The sequence below is a fragment of the Coptis chinensis genome, chromosome 2 (assembly GCF_015680905.1).
Source record: "Coptis chinensis isolate HL-2020 chromosome 2, ASM1568090v1, whole genome shotgun sequence".
Lineage (NCBI taxonomy): Eukaryota > Viridiplantae > Streptophyta > Magnoliopsida > Ranunculales > Ranunculaceae > Coptis > Coptis chinensis.
In genome coordinates, this window is record NC_141457.1 from 109,570,505 (window position 1) to 109,595,066 (window position 24,562).

General features: G+C 35.6%; 4 protein-coding genes and 1 long non-coding RNA gene across 7 annotated transcripts; 1 reads left to right on the forward strand and 4 right to left on the reverse strand.

Annotated features, from left to right (window-relative positions):
* Window positions 1-1,031: 1,031 nt before the first annotated feature.
* Window positions 1,032-8,900, reverse strand: LOC147520453 (Transducin/WD40 repeat-like superfamily protein). 2 transcript variants are annotated; one of them, XM_086591964.1, is made up of 13 exons: window positions 8,040-8,238; window positions 7,864-7,958; window positions 7,549-7,649; window positions 6,635-6,735; window positions 5,281-5,347; window positions 5,078-5,177; window positions 4,864-4,977; window positions 4,651-4,788; window positions 4,421-4,505; window positions 3,758-3,807; window positions 2,730-2,942; window positions 2,424-2,625; window positions 1,032-1,271 (listed from the first exon to the last, which is right to left on the reverse strand). In XM_086591964.1, exons 1-11 carry the CDS (start codon window positions 8,047-8,049, stop codon window positions 2,799-2,801), a joined length of 1,005 nt encoding a protein of 334 aa, XP_086448090.1. In that variant the 5' UTR covers window positions 8,050-8,238; the 3' UTR covers window positions 1,032-1,271; window positions 2,424-2,625; window positions 2,730-2,798. The 2 variants fall into 2 exon arrangements, with proteins under 2 accessions (XP_086448090.1, XP_086448089.1); XM_086591963.1 differs by lacking the exon at window positions 1,032-1,271 and adding an exon at window positions 8,768-8,900 and having other exon boundaries at window positions 2,128-2,625; window positions 8,040-8,124.
* Window positions 8,901-9,455: 555 nt separating this feature from the next.
* LOC147520454 (paired amphipathic helix protein Sin3-like 3) lies at window positions 9,456-11,300 on the reverse strand. Its single transcript, XM_086591965.1, has 5 exons — window positions 11,180-11,300; window positions 11,014-11,108; window positions 10,507-10,568; window positions 9,932-10,078; window positions 9,456-9,814 (listed from the first exon to the last, which is right to left on the reverse strand). Exons 1-5 carry the CDS (start codon window positions 11,184-11,186, stop codon window positions 9,685-9,687), a joined length of 441 nt encoding a protein of 146 aa, XP_086448091.1. The 5' UTR covers window positions 11,187-11,300; the 3' UTR covers window positions 9,456-9,684.
* Window positions 11,301-12,665: 1,365 nt separating this feature from the next.
* Window positions 12,666-14,784, reverse strand: LOC147520455 (WEB family protein At1g75720-like). The gene is made up of 2 exons (XM_086594952.1): window positions 14,485-14,784; window positions 12,666-13,476 (listed from the first exon to the last, which is right to left on the reverse strand). Exons 1-2 carry the CDS (start codon window positions 14,629-14,631, stop codon window positions 12,976-12,978), a joined length of 648 nt encoding a protein of 215 aa, XP_086451078.1. The 5' UTR covers window positions 14,632-14,784; the 3' UTR covers window positions 12,666-12,975.
* Window positions 14,785-16,757: 1,973 nt separating this feature from the next.
* Window positions 16,758-19,190, reverse strand: LOC147520456 (putative polyamine transporter At3g19553). Of its 2 annotated transcripts, XM_086591966.1 has the most exons (3): window positions 19,049-19,190; window positions 17,563-18,608; window positions 16,758-17,409 (listed from the first exon to the last, which is right to left on the reverse strand). In XM_086591966.1, the coding sequence occupies exons 2-3, from the start codon at window positions 18,540-18,542 to the stop codon at window positions 16,872-16,874; spliced, it is 1,518 nt and encodes a 505-aa protein (XP_086448092.1). In that variant the 5' UTR covers window positions 18,543-18,608; window positions 19,049-19,190; the 3' UTR covers window positions 16,758-16,871. The 2 variants fall into 2 exon arrangements, with proteins under 2 accessions (XP_086448092.1, XP_086448093.1); XM_086591967.1 differs by lacking the exon at window positions 19,049-19,190 and having other exon boundaries at window positions 17,563-18,686.
* A 45-nt stretch (window positions 19,191-19,235) lies between these two features.
* LOC147520457 (uncharacterized) lies at window positions 19,236-23,379 on the forward strand. Its single transcript, XR_015212644.1, has 2 exons — window positions 19,236-19,524; window positions 22,915-23,379. It is a non-coding gene; the product is annotated as an uncharacterized LOC147520457 (long non-coding RNA).
* The last annotated feature ends 1,183 nt before the right edge of the window (window positions 23,380-24,562 follow it).

Sequence of the window (24,562 nt, forward strand, 5' to 3'; positions counted from 1 at the left end):
ATAACCTACAATAGGCCATAAGTCACGCTCTATGGAGCGAAGTAGTATGCTTCTCTCGTCATTGTAGAATTATTAATTGGGCCTAGGGACATCCATAGCTGATCAAACCCAGATATTTATATGCACTCCCTCAACTCTATGCTTCTGCTCTTAATTAGCCAATACAGAGGTTTCTGCAAGCACAGAATATTGTCAATCCCTTAGCTTACATAGCTATTGGCACCATTTTCTTCTATTTGCTTCTCATTTGGTTGGTTGTGAATGTGTTGAAATACCGGACTCTTGGAAGCAGTTCGAACTCTAACGTTGAGTCTTCGAATGTGGATCAGCAAACTGTAAAATTCAAGTCTGGAACGGTGGAACCCAAAAGACCAATTGGAACTTCCAAGTGTTCCCATACCCAGACGTTTTCCAAGTCCAAAATATCTATACTGGAGAAAGGTTTGGGCCTGTTTATCAAGCATTGTACTGTACTGCTGTTCAATTTAGAAACTTCCATTCCATTAGAGCATTCCCAATGCAGATGAATATCAAGGGATTGTGACAATATTCACACCTCTAAATGGTCAAAAACCTTTATCCAATACAAAAGTGAATATCAAAGTGACTATTTTCTCAAATCAAAACAAGAGTGAAACTTTCAACCGAGATAGTAGCTGAGTTGGAAACTTCGGACGGAATGTTTTATTCCGTCTTGTGTGTTTTTTTTAATTTTTTCGGCTTTTTTTTTTCAGAAACATTCTGACTCGCATGTTTTTTAGACTTTTTTAGTTTTTTTTTTTAACTTCATAGACAGGATGTTTCATTCCATCCGTCGCATTTTTTTCGATTTTTACATTCAAACAAAATCAAACATCCTGTCCAAAAATAATAACCACATTTGTATTGGATAGGCCTCACCTTGTTTTTCACCAAAACGGTAGAAAAGAAAAAAAATAGAACTTGCGTGGAGGTGAATAAGAATGGCTTGCATTGGAAATGCTTTTAGACGATGGTTACTTTCGTCCTTAAAATTGACAATAAGAAAAGGAAATTGAAATTTTTTCAGAACATCCTTTTTTGGTGAAACTTTGAACTTGTGATCTAATACTCAGACTGCCCTCCCCAGAACGACTTTGGGTTGAAAGGTAGTTCTAGTAATTTACGAAGTAGTTGAGCCATACACTAAAGTAGCATTGTTGGTTCAGATATCATAAAAAAAATTACCCCGTGGGCAGAGAAAAGATATGGTACCCAACTAAAAATGCCTGTCAGGGCGTCCGGAGCGTTCACTGCATGAAATACATGCAATGGTGCGTCAGGATACGGGGAGAAAATTTCAAGGGTAACTACATTCTCTAAAATTTTAGTCAGCCTGCTTTGAAATTTGTACCATAGTTTGATTTCACCGATAGCTTATACTCATTCAGTTCTCCAAATGCCCTAAATATATATATATATATATATACATTCAGATGTTATGTTCATAAGTGCTGACATGGTAATATGATTAATATCAGTGTTATATATTAGATTCTCCAGCAACCAATGAATCATGTAACAAAAATGGTAGAATGACGGAAACAATCGTGAATGCTTTTCCTGGTAAATAAAGTTGTCAATCACAATTACTACTTCCATTTCTTAGGACTAACCAATATCAGGTGTAGTGCTTAATATCTATTTCCCCACAATATTCACGGTGCAAATAATGGCCTCAACTGCATTTTGCTTTTCAACTGTAAATTTCCAAAACTACACAATCGGTGCATTTTAACGTCAGCACCTACACGATCGGTGCCAAAAGTGCTTTTCGAGATCAAGATGACCCAACCATTTGAGCATCTTAATTCATGAGTTTTGAAAATAATCTAAAGACTAAAAAAATTCATTATTGGACTTAAAAATGTTATCATTTGAACAGCCAAACAGAGGTGTCTAAAGGGGTCCACTACATAAATTGGTATAACAATAGCTAAGATAATCGACCGAGACCTTAGCCAAGTCCTTGTCAAAAAGAGCTGTAGAAATTGTGGACTAGATTCGGTAGTTAATTATTTCCTCAAAACCCATCACTGGACCCAATTATGGATTCTTCAAGTTGCATGAATGATTTTGATGTGTCTAATAAAGGTTAAACAACAGCACTTGAAAGGGATCAACAACAATTGCAAGCATTTATTATAGTCTTTGCCACAAGTTCTCTTTTAAAGTGCAATTAAATGAAATATATTCATATTCAAACTTCCAATTGATTGCTTATCATACATTTCGGAATACACCTGATATTGAATACACATTTCGGAAGACTTTTAGCTTTTACTAAGAAAATTTTCAGCTTTTAGCAGAAAAACATATAGGATTATATGCAAATGCCAAAGGGAAACCCTTCCTGCTAAAAGAATTAATAACAGCAAGGAGGTGTTAATATCTCACAAGAGTACCTGAACGGTCGGTTGTGTCTGCTTCGCCTCATGCATATAATATATATTAACTGGGACTACAGCCACATATAAAACCCAGTTAAGAATGTCCAACTCCACAATAGCTCCACAAAATTAGATGTGCGTGCATTCTTCTTCACTGTAGGGGGATAGTTTGAATTGCAGACACCTAATTTATCTAAACCCAGTGCATCGATTGCTTCTGTAAATGAGGCAATCAATTATTCAATATATTGCATACATAATACGTGTAAATCTGTAGATGACTCAATACATCGATCATTATAGAATAAAACCATAGAATACCTGTAGAAGATTTGAAGCTCTTTTTCATTTTAAAAAAACCCTAGAGTTCCTTCATGTTTCATGGAAACTCTACTTTGCACCAACAAATGACCCCAATTTTGACAAGTCTGGAACCCAGAATGAGAGTTCAGAAGATCCAGTTGCAAACATAAGACATCCAGGGGCCCATTTAATAACTGGAGGTTCAAGTTCTGTACTCATCCAACTAGCAACCTGGAAACATTAAGAAAAACCAACTTAAATTTTGAAATCCAAAATGAAGCCGGAAAGTCATTATGATTTTTTTTTTTTAAAAAAAATTAAAAGAAATGAAAAATAAAAAGAAATGAAAAAGGAAAAACAAAAATAAAAATAAAAATCTAGAGACGACCTATGAAGCATGGACACGGACAAGGACTCCACAACATAGACAAATCTTAAAAAGAGGACATGGCAAGGACACAAGACATAAATGATAGTTACAAACTTACAACATATTAATGAAACATTAGAAGTGAAGTCATTAATCATCATATTTTGACATGCAAAACCACAGACAAAGTTATCAAGTCGTAAGACACGCTCATAACATACGTAGCCAAAGGTGCATAGACATGAACTTCAAGTTACAAGTCATGCAAAATGTGAATCAAGCTATTAAGCAGTAACACCTTAATTCTTGTTGTTTATCGTATTCTTCTTTTTATCTTACAAGCGTCATGACTATCAACCATTTATAAGGGCCAAACCACTTCCTACTAAATCTTATTCTGAACCTGGATGTTTCAAGGATATTCATCATGTTACCACTGAGATAGGGAAAGGAGGGGGGTGTATGGTCTTTTCTCAGCTGAGGCTATCATTTTATAAGTTACTTAAATATTGTTAATTTATTCTCCATCTCCAATTCTATATATACACATGAGACTTGCAGTCTACAGCCATTAAAGTGTTTGCCTCAATCCTTCAAATTAATTAGATAAATATATTGCAATCATGATTTCCTGAGAAACAAAAATGTTAGCAAGAATCCAAAGCAATCATCATACTTCCTTGCCAGAACGAATGTTCCATACATATACACTGCCATCACCTGAACCTGCAAAGAATCAGAAAAGATGGAGTCAACTGATTATCTGTAAGCTAACATACCTTCATCCTGGACTAGAGAAAGCAGAATAGGAGGAAACAGGAAAGCTAAGGTACAGTCTCCACGAAAAATAAAAATCATAAATTAGTAAATATTAATATCAACCACTGTGACCAAATTATGCAAACTTAGGGGCATCGTAGCTTTCTTTCTTCTATGTCAGGAAATCCTTAAATTAGTGTTTTTGGAATAAGAGTGTTTCGACTTCCTACACGCTAAAAATCTTGATAGGTCAGAGCCTACTTTCTCCAATGAGGGGACCCTGTATTAGTTACAAGGTCTGTGGCAACTCCTCTCACTTCATTTCATGTAAATGCTATACTGCAACAATTCTTTCGCACAAGTATTAACTATAACAAGGTAATTTGTAAGAGATTGCAGATAACTGATATGAAGTATTATAGCTCTGATCATCCATATTAAAATACATAATATTGGAAGCATGTTTGAACTTGTAAACCAACCAAAATTAAAAGAACATATTTAATACATTTCCATGTAGAACATAAGAACACGACAACAAACGTGTTATAAGAAAAATGATATACTATAATTGTGATACCTGATACAACAAACATTCCTTCTGGGCTGAAAGATGCCTCCAGTGTGGAATTGCTCGAAACAGGCTTAACGTTGTAAGTGGAAAGCTACACCCAAAACAATGACAGGGAGTACATCAAGCATATCTTCATAACTAGCAATAATGCCAAATGCGACAGAGACCAATTTAATCATATGGAAATAACAGCCAAAGGATAATTCTTGAAATGTAGAAACTAAAGAGAAACTTACAAGTGTTCCACGAAAAGAGTCAAGTACATGAATAAATCCATCCGTGGTGGTCAAGAGCATGAGTCTTCCATCATTACTATATTTTACAACATTGGCATCAGACAGATCTCCACCAACAGAAAATATGTCAAAAGGACCCTAAAACAAGTGGCATAATGTATAATCAATTCCATGCTAAACTGCTGATAAAAGTACTTGAGTCAAACTACAAACCTTTTCATACTTGCGAGCATCAAACATTCTTACATATCCTCCAAATGCAATAGTAAAAACTAGTCCTTGATCATCATAAGCGACGGCAGGCCTCCCCTGTACACGTAAAAGAGACTGCCACAATAGAAATAGAATCAGAGATCCATTGGAAAAAATAACAATTATTATTACAATAAGTACCAACACAAAATAGTTAAGGGCTTAAGGCATTCACCTGACACTTCTCAGCTCTTTGATCCCAGAGTAAAACAGTCCGATCGAGGGAACCTGATATGAAGCATTCCTTTCGAGAGCACATGCTAAGCGAGACAACCCTAGACAACCCAAAACTATCCATAAGCTTGACACTTTTGACATCTCATTTTAGTTAGTCACTTGAGGTGTAAAAGAACATGTCTAAAATGGTAGGGCCCAGACCTGTCATGATGGCCTTTAAAGTATCTTAAGTATTTGTTATCGTGCAAGGAAAGGAGACGTAAAGATTCTGCAAAGATAAATTAAACAATAAATAAATCCATGTGCATCTTTAGCAGATTCTGTTTACCACACTTTTTATATCGAGCAGATTTTGTTTATCACACTTTTTATACCATAGTTTATATCATGTCCCACAACTTTATGTACAACACTAATTATAACCTAATTTTTTGTAGATGTGTTCAACTAACCATGAAGATCATCTCTACAAAATTTCAACTAATTTGATAATGTTTAACTATGTCAAAAGATAATTGCAAAATCGTAAAATTTAAACCGTTTAAAAAAAAACAAAATTGAGAATGATTTTTAACTAAGTTAAATATTTCTAAATGAGACGAATTTATATGGAGATGTTATCAAATTATTAGCACTTAACTCATCTTGTAGGGGGATATGGTATAAATTATAGTATAAAAAGTATGGTAAATAGAATCTGCTCGTATATATACAGTCCGGATCTTAGAAGTACATACTTATTTTAAGTTAAAATAAATACATCACTTAACATAAGTACGTAAGTAAAATTTCACTTAGAAAATGAATTCAAACCCAATTTTTTGTGGATATCATCTACTCACTATAAAGACCATCTCTACAAAATTTCAGCTCATTTAGAAACCTCTAACCTAGATAAAAATTGTTGTCATCTTTAAAAAGAAATCTAACAATCCAGAAAATAGTGTTTTTGCAATAATATTTTGCCTAAGTTAGAAATTTCCAAATGAATTGAAATTTTGTAAAGATGATGTTTATGGTGAGTAAATGATATCCACAAAAAATTAGGTTTTAATTCATTTTATAGGTGAAATTTTACTTGCGTACTTATTTTAACTTAAAATAAGTATATACTTCTAAGATCTGGACTATATAGCCCGGCTCCTAAAAAGACCTTAAATAAGTATCAAATCTAAAACAACCCACAACTTCACCTACAAAGTGATTTAAAACATAATTTTTTGTGGATATGATCTACTAACCACAAATAATATATCTACAAAAATTCAACTTGTTTAATAATTTTTAACATTGGCAAAAGATAATTACAAAAACTAGACATTTCTGGACCGTTAGATATTTTTTCAAAAGTGGACAACAATTTTTATCTAAGTTAGAAGATATCAAACGAGTTAAATTTTTGTAGAGATATTCTTTATGGTTAGTAGATCATATACACAAAAGATTAGGTTTTAAATCATTTTATAGGTGAAGTTGGGATTGTTTTAGATTTGGTACTTATTTAAGGTTCTTTTAGGAATCGGGCTATATATATATATAATGTCGAAAAACTAACCATCCCAGCCGTTCTTTGAGGAATATATAACTGTTGTTGGTTGAGAAGTAAAGGAAACCAGATCTACACCATACTTCTTGCTATTAATGGTTTTTAAACACCTGGAAAAACAAAAGAGACATTATTAGGGATGGTTGAGGAAAAGTATAAAAAACTAACTCTTATAGAGGAGAAAGCAACAAACAACAATTCGGAAGTAACCTCAGAAGGTCCACTTTTTCTTCTTCTATTTTTTTTTTTTTTTTTTTTTTTTTTTTTTGGCTCAGAAGGTCCACATTAGTAGTTTAGCACCAAAATAAGTAAGAGCTAACCCAAACATTGCAAAACCACATTGCACTTCGGACAGAGATGACATTTCTCTATAACATCAAGATAATATTCCACAACCTATACTGAAAGACCCCATCTGATTTTGCTTTTCTTCATAATGTTATGTGTCTGCATAAATTTTTTGTTATGTTCCCTAATAACTTCTCTAGATGAAAGAGTAATCGATTTATAACTCCGTTCTGCACCTCAACTTGGTTTTTTGCTTAATTAACTGGATTTCCTACATGCTTGTAGTCAAGTTAACAAACGGCACTTAAGGCTCTCTGCCTTAACTGGAGTGGCATTGGGGAGCATAGTTTATGATAACTTAATATCCACATCAGAATGTTCATAACTATCTACTTCTGTATCAACATTCACTAGTCAGAATCAATATAACATTCATACCATACTGAAAAACAAACAGGTTGGATAAGGATACATATCTGGGTCGGATACAACACAGGCATATTCATTTGGATAGAGAGGCATTGCTTACAATGTGACTTAGGTCAGCACACAGGAACCCATGACAAAGTGACTTGGGTCAACACATACTCATAGAGAGGCACTGTTTAGAAAAATTAAAATGGAAAGGAGCATACATTGCATTGGAGACATCATAAAGGCGAATCGACTCATCGTCACTGGCTGTCACTAGATATCCTGACGCTTTGTGGAAATCCATAGAGCTGATCCGACCATTCTGTAAATCCAAAGTAAAGACACATACTCAAATATACAACTTTCTTTTTTCTATCCTGTTCTGTTTTACTTAGTCGAATTAGAAATAGAATTAGCATCCATTTTTCAAATGGGGTTTTAAATTCCGAAAACAAGTTCAAAACTAGTGAAATTCAAAGACAGATAAAGTGTTTATTGCAATTAAATAATCAATAGAGAGAAGTCGAGGAACTAACGTAGTCGCGGAAAGCCATGCCGACTTCCATGCTTTTAATGATTTCTTCAGTCAACTCTAACGAGACTTTCTCCTCTCTTTCTGATTCACGTCCACCTTGTCACCAAAACCACCAGTTTAAATGTTTTTAGTACACAGTATTGAGCGCTTATCGCCAAACCACTAACGAAAATTTACCTGCCATCATTTCGAAGAATTGGAGCGAGGGAAAAAAAAATGCCCGCCTTCTTACTCGAAACTCAAAGTATCGGTTGCGCTGCACCTGTGGAGAGTTGGAAGTGTTTAACCGAAAAGGGTTATTCCTGGCCCCCCTCTAAATATGGATTTTAAGATTTTTATCGGCCCAAGCCCTAATATTTTACCCCTCTTTCTCTTTAGGCGGATGTTGCGTTTTATGTGGGCATTTAAAAATGCAACGTATTTTGAAGCTTTTTACAATAAAATAAATATAATGTATTATTTTTCTTGCCTAAAAATATAAAATACTTTCAATTTTTTACAATTTGTACCATATGTTAACTAGATCTAAACGGAATACGATTTGGCCGTTTAAAAAACGACATGTAACTTGCATGCACCACGTTTTCTCACTTGTTTACAATGAGCGGATGAGACAGTGCTCTCTTCAAATGCATATTAATGAATTCAGAATCCCTTGTTAATTTGTACCAGGTCTTACATACGCACTTACAACACATAAGATCCTTAATGGGAAGTCTCAAAAAGATATCACAGATGATCTCAAAATACAAATCCAGGTAACTTCTTACACCTCTACTAACTTCATCAGAAGATGAATCCACATTAAACTTGGGCATATGTTCTTCCATCCAAGCGCCACATGATTTAAACAGGGCATGCACAAAGCAGGTTGATGGAAGATTAACTAAGAATTGAGGACATACCTGAAGTTAAAATCTGAAAAACAATCCCCACAAATTATCTTTTGCCTGGAGGCGGTTTGAGGGACATCTTGAGCATTGAGCCGGCTTCTTTAAAGTTGATTCAGATGGGGAAGAACAAAGCAAAAGATGCTTCTCCCATTTCAGGTGGTCACGGTTTAAATTCTCGGCAAGGATGACTCGTGGGGACTAATTAGATTCCTTATTAACACGCGCAACATTTTGCAGGCTTCCTAAAATATTCAGTAAAGTTTTTCAACATTTAATTCTTTTCCAAAAAAAATTAATTTCTTTTTGCATAAATGACAAGGGCGGTAAGCCTTACTAAAAATTAAGGAAATAATTTTGATTCCATATAAAACTGATATAGAAGTCATTGCTTACCTAAAAATTCCAAACATTTTGTAAACAAGTGAGTCACGTGGCTTTTTTTAAACGGCCAAATCGTATTCCGTTTAGGTCTAGTTAACAGATGGTACCAATTGTTTATTTGGGCTCATTACTAATTACCAAATTCAAAGGCTCCACTCATGATCCAGGCCCAAACCATATCCCCATCAGACCAAAATTTTACAAATATTCTAATGGGCCTGTTAACAAACTATTCGATCTTTCATTGCTCACAAAATATGCCTGATAATATTTGATAATAATCCATACACAGCAAATCATTCAAGCCAGTATAGAAATCTTTTGAAAAGACATAAAAAAAATAAACCATCATTAAAGTAGTAACATTGTTTATCTCCAACCTTCGCACATATCAGTAAAATATAGTAGAGTGCATAATGGTCCCAAGTCTATTCCAGATGTTATTACACTATAACTGAGATATATCTAATGTTATCCTTGTGCAAATCTAGGGCCGGAGCCAAGAATTCATGCTCCCCCGGGATCAGCTAACTTCTGGAAGAGGCTCGTTATTTGTCTCCCTCAAGCGGGAGGGTAATCTCGTAACCATTTGGTAAGAAGGTATTGAAGCCTAAGATGAGATTTTGGTGGCCTCTGAACAAAACTTTGATTTTTGCTATAACATCTGCAGTGTTTATTCTGCAACCAAAATAAACAAAAACAAAAAGAGTAGACTGTTGTTATCAAATGCTTCTTAAACACCTACAATCCAAATGTACTGAAGGGAAATTTAACACAAATTAAAAGTAATCAAACCTTTGGGACTTGAAATCTTTCATGACATCAAGAAAGTCATCGTACTCTTGCCTTTTATTATGAAGTGTGTCCTTTACATCTTTGAGATATCTAAGCGCATCATGGGTTGTTAGTTTGCGTTGTCCTCCTCCACGGGGTTGCCCAGATCTTCATAAACCAACAAAACAAATACCATTTTGTTAAGAAACAGAAACACAATAATCAAATCTTCGTATTCTCAAATTCAAACATTCTCATATATCACATACCAAGAAAAAATAGGAAAGCAATAAACAGTCTGTTTCAACTCATTCAAAAAAAAATAAAATAAAAATCAATATACCCAAAGAACCAATTGAAAACTAGACATTAGTTTCCAAAATAAAAATTGAAACCTAACCATTAAAAATAATAATTTAATATAATAAGAAAACCAAAACATTAGAATTTAAGGGATCAGGGAATAAAATTCTTACTATCAAAAAGATTAATAGAAACTCAAAAATTCAAGACTCAAGCATAATTAACAACAACAGAAAATCACAACATATAATTGGGGCTATAGCTGATTTTAGTACAGAAAGGCGAAGATATACTTATCCGTCTTATCGCCACTGGCAGTCACTTTGTGAAAATCCATAGAGCTGATCGGACCGGTCTGAAAATCCAAACTGAAAATGGTCACCACTCATAGACAACCTTTATAGTCCACAATACGAATGATGATTCCTCAATCTTCATACTCAATTACACAATAATCCTTATTTAAATTTTAATTAATGAGAATATTTCTCCTTCCATTTTCTTCATTGTTTTTCTTTTCATTTAGAACTAGGATACAAAAATATTGAAGAGTTAAGATACACTACTTATTTAGGTTCCTTCCATAGCACAACAATCCTAATTAAGTCATCACTTTTTTTCTTTTCCTCTTATGCTCAGATAATTATGTTGTTGATTGCAAGTGGGAAAAAAATATAGAATTAACAACAATTTTTCTATTGAGTAAAATTGGAAAGAAAATAATTTAGGGTTAATCATGAAAATAGATCAAGTGTCTATTTCATAAGATGGGCAATAGAGAAAAATAACAAGGAACTCACGTGATCGATGAGATCCATGCCGACTTCAATGCTTTTAATGATTTCATCAGTTAGCTCAAAAGAAACCTTCTCCTCTATTTCTGATTCACGTCCCCCTGCAAGTTAAACATTTCTAGTAAACTATATATGCATAAACAACAAAGAGAAAGGGGAAAAAAACACGTACCTGGCATTGTTACTTCTTGAAGATAAATTGGAACTAGGTAAAAACCAACTTTCCACTTTCACAGTTCCAATTTCGGCTGTAGAGGGTAGACGAACTGATATATAACTCTTTGGGCCTGTAAATATGGACCACTCAGATCAGTCCAGCCCATGGGGTTTATACACAGAGTCAAACGTCAAAGTCATCTCTTTGCAAGGACTGAATGACTGATCATAGCGCACTCAAATGGTGTAATTTGAGCCGGCTCGGCTCGTTTAGTTTGGCTCTCGAGTTTGTTTGTTTATATCAGCCGAGCTCAAGCTCGAGCTCAAATTAAAACTCGTGTAACAAATGAGCTTGATGAAGCTCGGCTCGTTTAACTCAAATAGCATATTTGTAATGTAAAATGATTGAGCCACTCAGGCTCGGCTCGGGCTTGGCTCGAACTCGCTCGTTTAACTATATGAGCCGAGCTAGAATTCAATTGAAATCTCGTGTAATTAACGAGCTGAACTTGAACATGGTAAAGCTCGGCTCGTTTAGCTCGAATTCTACCCTTAACTCCATTGATTGATTGCAGGCACATGGATTTTTGTGAATTTTATTTGACATTTGAATGGTCATACTTAGGTACATAAAATTATCGAACAAAAAAAAAACTTGGATACATAAAATGAGTGTTCACAGCAACAGTCAAACAATACGATATTAGCGTATTACCAACAAAATTGTTTTGAAATCATTACACACCTAATAATTACTCGATTACCTTATATTAAGTGCGACCTAATATGATATTACAATCATGAAGCTATATTGATATCGTCACCATAATTACAAAGCTAGCCTATACAACTGCCACCGATATAATAGCTGTGGACTCGCAAATGCTGTTCACGGAAGCAGATTTTTTCATGAACTGTATGCACTCTGTGATGCCTTCCGTATGGTTTGAATCGGTCTGTTTATAAGCTGATGCTGCATTTACCGGTCCTCTTTGACGGGTTGCCTTCTGAAGGGATGTTAACATGAACAGGCGGAAGATAGGTTGTTGGAAGCGCTCCAATAGTGAAGTGGGCCGCGACAACCGGTTGGTGTTCTTATTGTTGTTGCTTCCACATCTTGGAACGCATGACAAATTCTTCATGTTTCTTAGAACTTCCACAACTCACTTTGTCTTTGGGTACTTCGATGGTGTTGGTGCTCATCATTTAAGTTCCCGTTAGGCCACAAAAAGACCTCAAGAAGAATCTCTTGACCTCGTATATTATTCTCAATTTTGTTGGACACGTTACTTGGTCTTGATATTAATTGGATTCACTCTAGTGTTGTTATTATAATAAGCCGAATTAAAAGGTTTATTATATACTCTAGTGTTATTATACTTTCAGCACCCTTATGGCTGAAGTCCAAAACGAAAATGGCCGGTCAACCAACAATTTGGTGGATACCAGTAACAATAGGAATTTGAGACGCAACTCTCAGGAGTTATTTGCTGACATCGAAGTTGTTTGCTAAGACAAAAACAAATATCCTAGTAAAAATTTTATTTATCTGTATGGTATTCCTTATTACATCGACCTTCATTCATATCCATTTGAGCAAGTTTAATGCAACTCCTGACCAACAGTATAGTTCAACAAAAAAATCAAAGAGCAATATGAATATTTTGAGTTCTTAAAAGCCTTGGCCGAGTAACTGCCCATTGTGCAAAAATCCACACCACTTGATGATCCATCATATCTTTTAGTGCATCCTCCAAATTATTAGAGCAATAAGAAGAAAAAATAAATTTCTCAATCTATGCATATAGGCACTCAAAAAGCTCGGGTTTTAGGCAATGAAACTTCTTGACTTCCTTTTTTTTTGGAGAAAATTCCTCCTAGTAAAGGGATCAATGGTTTCTTTTTTTTCTTCTTCAGTGAAGGATGTCTCTCTAGCACTTCTTCACTATATTCTGGACTTATAACTTGAGCTAGCGAAGGAGGGCTAGCAAATTTTACGTATCGTTTCTTCTGAAATCCCTTTGCTTCTTCATTAACAGTGAGTGCCTTCACTTCAACTTTAGTTGAATGTTCCACGAATTTGAGGTCTTCGATCTCAGGATCTATTCTTTGTTTTTCAGATTCTCTTGCCTTGAACTGTTGTAGTTCTCTTTTAGTTTGTTCAAGCTCTTCTTTAAGGTTATAAAGGGAATTGGCCATTAACATACTTTCTTCCCTTGCTTTCTCGAGATTATGCTTTGTCTCTTCAAGCTCAGCCGTCACAGATCCAATTCTTGATGTGCCATTACCATTTTCAATTGATGCAGCTCTCATCTATATAGAAAGAATAACCACACCCAAAAAAATTTGCAAATGTTAGTACTTCCACCAATTTAATAGGCAATTCAACTGGTCTACTGTGCGCTATAGGACCATTTGATTGAGGATGCAAAACAGTAGTTATTTCATGACTTGAAAAATCAGACTAATGCTCCCAGGAAATAAAATTTATATATATCATATATTCGATCATATATATCACTAAAATGAACATAATGCAATATAAGAAAAATGAAAAAGGCACTATATCATTTCCTCAAAAGGGTGAAGCTTATACTACAAATCAACTAGAATCACATGAACATACTCCATAGTATAGTATACAATTGCTTACAGAAAAAGAAAAAAAATATAGGAGAGAACAACTGCACATATATGAGCATCAAGTTGATGCCATCAACAAATGATGCCATCAACACATGATAAAGAAAGCCAGCAACTTGCACCATACAGCTTCACAAGCGGGAAGCTTGCTCTCAGGTACAAGCAACGTATTGCACATTTTTTGAGTTTATAATAAAATAGAAAATAATGTATAACAGTTCTATCTGATTTTAAACTATGAATTGAGCTAGCTACTACACAATTGGATGGTCAGGCCCAACTTAAATCGCATCGTTTCAAATGATCAATGGCTTAGTAATATGTTTCAATATCTTGAGAACAAAGTACGTTTTACTAACCTGAGCAGAAAATGGAGTATGCAAGTATTCATATACTGTGTGTGTAGATTTTACTTTTAGCATTTGTTGATATATGCTAGTATTCATCATCCAACAAACCACTCTACTACATAGCAGTGATGAAGCTAAGACAAATTTAAGCGCATATGTAGATAATACTTAAATCTATCTGCAAACATGCAGACAATCAGTGAACGGACATATAATGATTCGTATAAATGGCTGAGGCCAACACGATTAGCAACAATAAATGGTTTTGCCTTTTAATTATAATACAAAACAGGATTATTTCTTAATGTGTGCAAGCTTAATTAGTTACCTCTTTGAGCTTGTTGGCATAAATTTCTCCAGCCAAAACTCTCTCTCCAAACAACATTACAGCCTCCTTAACTGACTGAAATGGTGCTCTTGTATCAATCTCTGCCCGACTCGTTACTACGACAACCTCTTCTCTATCCATGCTCATTATAACACTCTTGTAATTTTCTCCTCTCTATATCATCAACACGTTAGAGAGAAAAGAGAGAGAAGATGGAATGAATGTGACGATAAGGATCTCTTTTTATTTACGAATGAGAAAGAAGGAGAAAAGTTAAGACAAATGAAGGTCGTTAGAAGTGGTGCTTTTGGTTAAGGGGGGTGGGCATATATTAGATAGAGATTGAAATTTCAAAAATAATGAATGTGCTTCTTTTCTTGGCGTCCACTTCACTAGAATTTTTGTTAAGTGGAAGTGAAGCCGGTCGTTGAACCATCGTAATAGACCGCATCAAAGGCCCGGATTCATTTTCTGTCTACGGCTAGAGAGAGACTCTTTACCTAAGCCACAGCAAAAGTGAAAGCCCCACACTCTAATTGAGATTCCATCCACAAATATGAAGTTGTTTGCCAATTGGATAATGGTTGGATTTTTACTACAGTAGAGTGAATCAATATATTTTCTAGGGACGACCAATCTCAATATTGTTTGATACTTTTTTTTAACAATTATGCTCGAATCCATAGTCATAGTCATACACTAATCAACCATCAACGAGATCGTCGTAGTTCTCCCAATTCTGTGACCAGAACTGCAAAATTTTGTTCCTTCTTCCAAACATGGGGTTGTATTTGGATGGAGGACCATCGTTTATAAACAGATGAATTCAAAAGATCCTATATAAGGAGAAACAAGAAAATTAAAGAATTAAAAAAAACAAAACAAACAATTAAAAAAACAAAACAAACAACTGAAACAAGCAAATAAAAAAACAAAACAAGAAATTGACGAGCATGCTTCCTCTTTTATGATAACTTGCACTTTATAAGAATATAAGCCGAGTTTAAGGTTATATTAACTATAAATTAACTGTCTTGTCTTGTGACTCGTCTTGGGATCTTGTCACGGTTTGGACAATTATAATGTCAAGTACTTGAGTATCAACAATGTTTTAACCTGTTCCTTTCAGTATTTGGTAGACTCCATCCCTAATGAACCACCCCAATAACGGGAGGATGTAGACACGCTTATTAGTAGATGGAAGCGACATTATTCATTTTTTTAATTACCATATTTTGTGGTTGAAGTAGGACAAAACAAAACAAAACAAAACTCAAAAAGAGTCGATTGTACATTTGTACCACCAACTTGAGCCCGAGGTGTGTATTTTTCCAAAACCTTATAGCCAATTTCTGGACACTAAAAAAATGTGCATGTTTAGAAATGGTAGGCAAGTGTATATCACATTGCACAGAACAATACTCTACTTCCTGCTTCAACAAACCTACATAGTGAATTTGTGGACGTGCATAAAAAAACATGTCAGTCACACGGCCACCAACTTATCGTTCAATTACTGCTTCAACTGAAATGCTTTCATCCGCGACAGATTGGGGACTATTGCTTGGAGGATGTCCAAAAAAAATACTCTCGGGAGAGTCGAGAGTGTAGCCCGGAGAGGAGCACCACAACAATTTTGTGAGGTTGTTTTTTATTTTTAAGTCTCGATGAGTTACCTACTCACCTCTCATAGTTTTGTCAGCTTGTCACAATAATCACAATCCACACTCCCGGTCAGAAACATAGAAAATTAGGTGCTCCCCATCAGCATCGAACACATAAAAACCAATATCCACGATCAGGGTGTAGCCTGTAGGTTTCATGCCGATTTATTATATTTATTCAAGCTCAATTTATTTTCACTCCAAATGCGCGGCATATCTCACTTGTACTCAACGAACCATCAGGTACAATAACCAGACAACAATTTACAATATCCACAAATAACTCTAATCCACTGAAGGAAGAGTGATTTCTCCACTTTATTTTAACAGCTTACATATATGTTCTGTTTTCAGTATTAGAAAAACCGGTAGTTATAATCGGACCATAAACATATATAAAGAGGCTTGGTACATAACAATTTAAAACAAACTAATATTCCTGTAATTTAGCAAACTGGGCTAATATTAGGCCATTCAAATTTCTGAAAATGGTGTTCAGAAGAATCCAGCAGCCAGGATAAACTATTTGGGCTTCCATGTTGAACAATTTTCACTCCCTTACGGGTAAAGAATTATGCGTTAAATAAAGCAAACAGATAATAAGATGCATTCTGACAACATTAGAATTGATACACATAATAATATCTAGGAAGTACAAGTAACAAGTATCTCTAGTAAGTTAAATTTTATATGGTAGTACAAGTGTACAATGATAAGACTACTCTATTCCATTTTCAGGATACCCTCTAACTTGATTTCAGAACTTTGTTGCTCCTCAATGGGTGACAAGTCTGACAAAAGGCTTATCGAAGCCTCGTCTGCAACTATTTGATGTTGCTGGGAAACAACAGGATGAGCTTCTACAAAATTATCTGATGGCAGCACCGGTACGGTATCAAATCGCACCCATTTCCTTTCCTTTGCTTGTGTTATCGTCGGATACAGGAAAACCCCAAGTATAACAACAACCCCACTTACCAAGAATGTCCTCCATGAGGCAAGACACATAACAAGAAGTAGCAAAACTGTAGGAGGCAGGCAAAGAACTGTAGCCCCAAACGTCTGTAATGGAACTTTGTAGGGTCTATGAAGTTCAGGTCTCTTTATTCTCAATTTAATGAAGGCGGCAAACTCAAGTAGCATACCAATTGAATAGAGGAAATTAAGAAATTCTAAAATTTCTTGAAAGCTCATCCACGATAAGAAGATGACCCCAGTTGCAGAACACAGGATGCTGATGGTGGGGGTTCCATATTTTGATCTACAAAGATTGTATATATAAATAAAATTAGGTCTTCACACCAATTTATCAAAATAAAAGAATGTAATATTGCATTTATGCAGTTAGTTCCACACAAAGGAGAGCTATGCATATTACCGCAAACTTGCATGCAATAAGGTGTCAATGGCTAACCTTAAAGCGAAGATAGCTGGGAGCATTCCCATCTCACTCATCCCAAGAAGCTGGAAGGCGTCACTACTCATCTCTGCCTCAAACAACCCCAAGTTAGACATTGCTGCAGCTGCCTGGATCCACCACTTAAGCCAGAATCCACCTATTAACATCCCTACTTCCGCAAAATAACCATCACTCCACTCAGTCGCTGCAGTGTCCAAAGCTCCAGTGCCTGCTAGGAGTGGAATCAAATATGATAAAACCACCAAAACCACAGCCCCAAGAAGAGCTTTTGGAAATATCCGGCTTGGATTTTGTACCTCCCCTGCCAATGTACTTGCTTTATCCCAGTAATTTAAGTTCCAAAACATACTATTAAAGTATCCCCTCCAATCCACCTTACTGAAATCAACAACTAGCCATTTTTTAGGCCTTATTCGAGGAATTGAAAGAAGTCCCATTACTAAAAATGGCAAAAGCGAGAAGGCGGCAAGGGAAACAGCTGTAAACCCAACAATATTGAGTCCTCTGTAATTCAAATATGTCAAAGACACAGTAAGTCCCAACAAAGCTGGAATTCGAGCAATCAACCGGTTGAAAATTGGGAAAGAACGTTTCAAGTAATCCAGAAACAAAATGGGGTAAAGTGCATTATCCAGAACTCCACTGAACCACTTCCAGAATCCTTCCTGAAAACCCCAAAAGGGCCCAAACGCTGCTGAAATCCAGAGAACATACCCGCCATTTTCAGGAAAGCTTGTAGCAAGTTCAGCTGTAACTAAGGCTTCTGGAACACTCCAAAGTAGAGGAAAAATTAAAAAACCAAGCAAAGATAAAAGGGGACCCCCTCCTGCCTTGACTGAATCTTCAACCCCAAAAGGTCCTCCAGAGACTTCATAGAAGATAAGAGCAATAAGGGGTAAAAGTGTTAGTTTTGGATTTGCTTTCATAGTGGCTTCCTGGGCATCAGAAGTTCCATTCAGTTCTTCTTCACCCATGAAACAAAACCTCCAAATCAACTAGTATAGCGCAACACGGTGAGGATGGACCGTAGGTTGCAGATACTGTAGAGGAAAAAAGTGTAACGCCAACATCAGCTTCCGCATTTGTTACAAACGAAAGCTAATGAAAGCCTACAAATGGTAGTATTAAGGTCTTATCAAGTCCACCGTGACAGTAAGGGGTACATCAATTGGTGATGCCCACAACAAAACACATTACAAATGCACCAGTCCTTTTAAGTGTTGGGGCTATGTTGCTCGAATAATGAAAAGGTTACCAGTTTATACACAAAATACACTCTCCATGCGTTTCGCATCATTCTGCAATACGCACTCAAGAAAAACAACCTTGACTTCCGTACAAACATGAAACTTAAAATTTAATTGCATCGCGTGAGAAAGAGATACAAAGTTGTTATTCTTTATTTGCAAATGAAATGGTTTTTATCTTAATAAACCAATGATCAAACAGATAACCCAACAAGAAGAGGGAACAAACTTACATAAGAGAGATTCTTGAAGAAGAAGAGCTGCTGCGTGAGATGCAGTTTGTTTACGAGTCAAAGCATCAAAAATGTAAATTAACAGCAGTAGTCAATCTAATTTTCCAACACACCCATCCACATAAAAAGATTAAGTCGTAACATTGTCAAGTACTAAACTACTAAAGTACCTTTGAATAGTAAATTTAACTTTTAACTGGAGAAAGGGATAATCCGAGTGAGCTTCAATAAATAATAGAAAAAAAGGGACTTTTGGTGGGTTTTCAGTGGGCCTTTGGGTTAAAAAAGAAAAATAAAAAAGAGGATCCCTCTCACGGTCTTACTTGCTCCCACTCTATCGGTTTTTCTCTCTCAGTCTCGGAATTTGGAGTGAGGGTGGCGGATTGAAGAGGGAAAGAGAGAAGGTGACAGCAGCGAAATTCGAAGCTTGGAAAGTTGGAAGTTTTGTTTCTACTAATTGGCGTTTCATTCATAAGGTGAGTAATCTCCCATTTTCAGCATGAAATTCTTTGTGTCTTGTTTCATTTATAATTTTCCTAGATATTTGGCTTGTTTTTTGGTTACAATTAAATTGATTACTATAGTAAATTCTATGTAAATAGAATGTGGTGAGTATTGTTAAGATTTTATATTGAAAAATTGATGAATTGTTATTATAGGAGTATACGGGGGTAGTGGTTTGAAAATAGTGGACTGATCATGATGGAAGTTCAATTATAGTGTGTTATTGTATATATTGATTTTCATTGTTTGGAATCATCCGTGCATAGTGTCTACACTTCAAAATTCATCTTGTTGGTTAATTTTTGAACTGTTGTTTATGTTTAAGTTAATCTCATGGCAACTGTCTTATGATGTAATTAGTTAATTTGTTAATCCATGATGTGGATTTTTTACTCTATCTTTTTTACCATCATTTTTTCTTGGTGTGAATACTTTGTTTCTAAGGTGGTGTCTATTGTGTGAACTATATGGGTGGTCATTGGGTAGTTGGTACTTGATGTCGAATGGTGAAATGGGGATGCATGAAAATTCAGGCTCGTATAGTTTATCATTGATATGCAACTTTATGTTTAGTGTGGATCATACTAAAACAGTTTCCAGTTCTGCAGTGATATTTAAAACTTCATATCAAATTTGGAATCTTGGTCTTTCTTATTGAATCCAACTTTGGATGATAGTTTAGTGAGTCGTCTATCCAACGCAGCAAGCCTTGTTCAATTTGGGTGTGTGTGGAGAAAGATATGAGCTCCATAAGTCTGCGCATCAGAAATTTGCGTTTCAGGAACATTTTCTGTGCACTGTATTACAGTCCAATTTTTATATGGGTCTTTTTGTAGTGCGTCACACTATATTAGTGCGCTTTTGAGTTTAGTCACAGGAAGTTCAAATATTTGATTTTAGTCACACTCCGTCAACAAGTCTATCTCAATCCGTTAGTCAATGTATTTGACTAGGTCAAACTGTACGTTGACCGTATATATATATTTAAATTTTTTTTTTTAGAAATGAACCAATCTATCATCACACACCACCATACTCGAGGACAATCTCAGTGGCCGAAAACAAATATTATCCATTACAACAAGGATAATACCGAAGCTACTGTCATAGAAGAGCTACTTGAAGGGATGGAAAATTTGGTCAACCTTAAACGCCTTAATCTTGATACCACTTACAAAATGCGAGAAACTATTCCCACAGGATTCATATCAAAGTTCTCTTCACTGCAAGAGTTAAACTTAAAGTGCGTTTAGGCTGATCAAATTTATGAGCTAGGAAGACAGAGAGATTTTGTTGAAGAACTGCTATGCTTAGCACAATTGGAAAACATTTTCATGATGTTCCGCGAATTCTCCGACTATAATAGTTATGTTGGATCAGAAAAAAATTTAGAGAGTTGAAAGAGTTCAATTTTCTTATCGGAATTGAGCGAAGGCATGTCACTACTTGAGAGCTGTGCATCTATGTAACAACCATGGTATTCCTGGTGATGCCCTTCCTTTCACTACTCTTCATGTTTGAAGAAAACCATGACTTGGAAAGGTTAATGCAGTTGGAAAACTTAAAGGTTTCTAGGGACTTGAGAGAGTGTTGGGTCTGTGAGTGTAGTACAATGGATTGCATCTTGTCTTCAAAAGATGAAACATGGAATACCGTTTTACTGGAGCACTTGGAGAAGATGATCATTCGAGGCTGTCCAAAATTAAGCACTTTATGTATGTAAGGGAGACCCAACACGGGCTTTTCCATGTTTGAAGGAGTTGTACATTTTTCGGTGTTGTAATCTCAAAAACTTATTCGCATTTAAGTTTCTAAGACAGTTGAAAAACCTGGAAGGACTCTGGGTCCGTGATAGTGATGAAATGGAGGAGCTGATAACAAAAGATGTAGACGATATGGATGAAGAAGGGAGCTGTAGTAGGCTAAGGAAGCGGCACTTGATGGGCTTACCGCAACTAAAGTGCACATGGACTTAGGTGTTAAAGTTTAGCAACTCTTGGCAGTCTATTTTTGTTGGTGGATGTGGTGGACTGAAGACCTTTTTGTCGACGAGGTTGTTGCAGCACCTTCAAAGCCTTGAAGAGATTAATGTTTGGGAATGTGGACAATTGGAGGAGTTAATTGTAGAAGAAGAGGCCGACAAAGGGAGCAACGACACCAATAATATCGTATTTTGTAAGTTACAAACATTGACGTTGCGAAGTCTACCAAAACTGCGATTTGTTTCCGACTTAAAGGAATATTTGTTTTCGACCACTGAGATTGTCCTCGAGTATGGTGGTGAGTGATGATGGATTGGTTTATTTCTAAAAAAATTTTAGAAATATATATATATATATATATATATATATATATATATATATATATATATATATATATATCCTAAAAGGACCTTAAATGAATTTAAAACACTCTATATCTTTACAAAATGATTTTAAAACCTAATCTTTTTTACATATGATCTACTAACCATAAAGAACATCTCTACAAAAATTCAACTCGTTTGATATCTTCTAACTTAGATTAAAATTGTTGTCCACTTTTAAAAAAATATCTAATAGTCCAGAAATGTATAGTTTTTGCAATCATCTTTTGCCAATGTTAAAAATTGTCAAACAAATTGAATTTTTATAGAGATGTTCTTTATAGTTAGTAGATCATATGCACAAAAGATTATGTTTTAAATCATTTTGTAGGTGAAGTTGTGGGTATTTTAGATTTGATACTTATTTAATGTCATTTTAGGAGCTGGGCTTATATATATATATATATATATATATATATATATAACATACTTAGAGTGACATACCACTGTTCACGTCCTAAAAGCCCAGCCCACGAACCAACAAAACACAAAACAGATTTTTTGTTTACAAACCTTCGTCAAACACAGTTCAAACTCCAAACTCCAAATTCAAACCAAACTCCACACTCTAAACTCCAAATTTATCACCCCACTCCGGCATCCCACTCCGACATCTCCCGTCATCGCAAGCTTGAAGAGGACAGGTTAGTTACTTCCCTTGTTTTGGTATTTTTGAGTTTTGATATAGTAATGGTATCAATGTTTTGGTATCAATGTTCACGACATTTGGAGTACCAAAAATTGAAATGAGAAGGTTAGTAGCCATTAGAGATAACTTTCAGTTGATATATATTGCATGAAAGGTTGATATATAAACCATTATATCAAAACTCCGGCTATTTTGTTTAGGACGTGAACAGTGGTATGTCACTCAAACAAGGTTTAATTTGATGTTGGTAATTGTTTTTTACATTTATTAGGTGTTAAATAAAAATGTGAGATTGTTCATGCTAAATGCCTTGATGGTGTTAGATTAAATGTTTATCTTTTTGTGTAGTTGGAGAGATGAGGAAAGGAATTCACCCTCAAAGGCAATGGATATCCTATGTGACACAGAGTGGGAGACTGGTTAATGTTATGATGACCAAAATTCATCATGCTGGTAAGGTCTACCACTTCAGGGCAAAACGACAGATGGCTCAAAGCTTGGGACAAATTGCCAAGTTCAACCGCAAGTATGGGTTCAACTCTGAGGAGAACGAAGGAAAATAATATTGTTTCTTAATGGAAAGGTTTAGGACTTTTGTCAGTTTAACGAGTTTTATCGAATTTGAACCTTATGTGCTTACGCTTTTTAAAGCATTGCTTAATTGTTGTTTCTTTGTTTCTGGATATGCTATTTTGTTGTCAAAATTAGCTTGCAGAGAAATGGTTGTACTTGAATGTGTGGTGATATTGCAATTGTTTTGGACTTTTGAATCTCAGTAAAGCATGTATAGAACATGCAAAAGATTCACAACAATATCAATGCTTCATTTCATAGTCGGAAGAGCTGTCTATATGAACTCAAAAAGGATGTAATATTTAGAACTTTTAGAGGTGAAAATCTCAACACTCCATTTGAGAACTCAGATGCCTCAGAAGAAGGTGCTAGTGCCCGTCTTAAATTGTATCCAAGCCTTGTGGAGCGGAGTTGCACTTGGTATGAATTTTGAGATTTCACATTTTTATTGCAGATTTGCAGCAAGGTTATTGGCTTGGTTTCTAAGCAGAATAATGGGCGCATCCGTTGTATTTCGAGTAGCTGGATGGAATTGCTTAAGAGATGTGGTCGTCAAATTTAATAAGGTTTCTCCCTTGTTGTTGCCATGTTTTATGCTCGATAATATAAACCTCGGCTTAGGCAGCATGGACTTACTATTTTATGTCATACTTGGCCAACACAACTAATTTGAGAATCGGATACGGTCACAGTTGTCGTTGCCTTTCTCTGGTGCAATTGGTTCTAGCTGCTTTACTTATTTGATTCTAGCATGAAAGGGATTCCAAGAAAAAAACACTAAACTAGGTTGCAGAGTTTACCATGCCAAGGCGCTGAGAACACACAGTCAAGCTCTGTTAAGCTCCCTTGCAGCTAGATGAGGGTATCTATGGGAGGCATCTTGAGGTGGCTATATGGGATCAGACCTGTGACCTCAAAGTCATGGTACAGAATGTAAATTTGCAATTTGGGGCACATGCCCTTATTTTTGGTAACTAAAGCAAAGAAAAACAAAATCGTTGTAACAAAAAGGAAGAGATCTACTCGTAAACAAGGAACACTATCTACCCAAGAGAGGACTGTTAACTCTGTTACAATAAAGCAGACTTTCTTCTTACGAACATGAATGAGACTGGCTCTGACATGCAAGGATGACCATGTACTTAGGAAAAAGATGACTTATCAAGAAACATGCAAGGACTATCTACTCAAGAGAAGAGGCCTGATTGCTCTGTACAAGCAAGGAAATCAGTCATCCGACTACAACAAGAAAGCTCATAAATTGAGCAACAGGATAATCAAATTCAGAACAAGCAAGGAAGATATTTTACTCCAGAACATGCAAGGAAGAGTGGCTACTCTATAACAGGAAGAATAACCATCTCATCTGTGGGTTAATACTTTGTGAAAAGCACGCAGACTTTAGACTAGGACCATCAACTCT

Bases quoted from the DNA above. Each gene is read 5' to 3' on its own strand.
- LOC147520454 (XM_086591965.1), bottom strand. The intron at 10,569-11,013 runs GTGAGTTCCTTG...TTGGATTTTCAG, and splicing joins GCATGGATCTCATCGATCAC to ACCGGTCCGATCAGCTCTAT. The intron at 10,079-10,506 runs GTATATCTTCGC...TGGTTTATGAAG, and splicing joins AGTGGCGATAAGACGGATAA to ATCTGGGCAACCCCGTGGAG.
- LOC147520456 (XM_086591966.1), bottom strand. From the start codon at position 18,542: ATGGGTGAAGAAGAACTGAATGGAACTTCTGATGCCCAGGAAGCCACT. The intron at 17,410-17,562 runs GTTAGCCATTGA...CAATCTTTGTAG, and splicing joins CCAGCTATCTTCGCTTTAAG to ATCAAAATATGGAACCCCCA.
- LOC147520453 (XM_086591964.1), bottom strand. The intron at 7,650-7,863 runs GTTAGTTCCTCG...TTGGATTTACAG, and splicing joins GCATGGCTTTCCGCGACTAC to AATGGTCGGATCAGCTCTAT. The intron at 4,978-5,077 runs GTGAATGCCTTA...CTATTGTGGCAG, and splicing joins AAAGAGCTGAGAAGTGTCAG to TCTCTTTTACGTGTACAGGG.
- LOC147520455 (XM_086594952.1), bottom strand. From the start codon at position 14,631: ATGAGCATGGATAGAGAAGAGGTTGTCGTAGTAACGAGTCGGGCAGAG. The intron at 13,477-14,484 runs GTAACTAATTAA...CTTTCTATATAG, and splicing joins ATGCCAACAAGCTCAAAGAG to ATGAGAGCTGCATCAATTGA.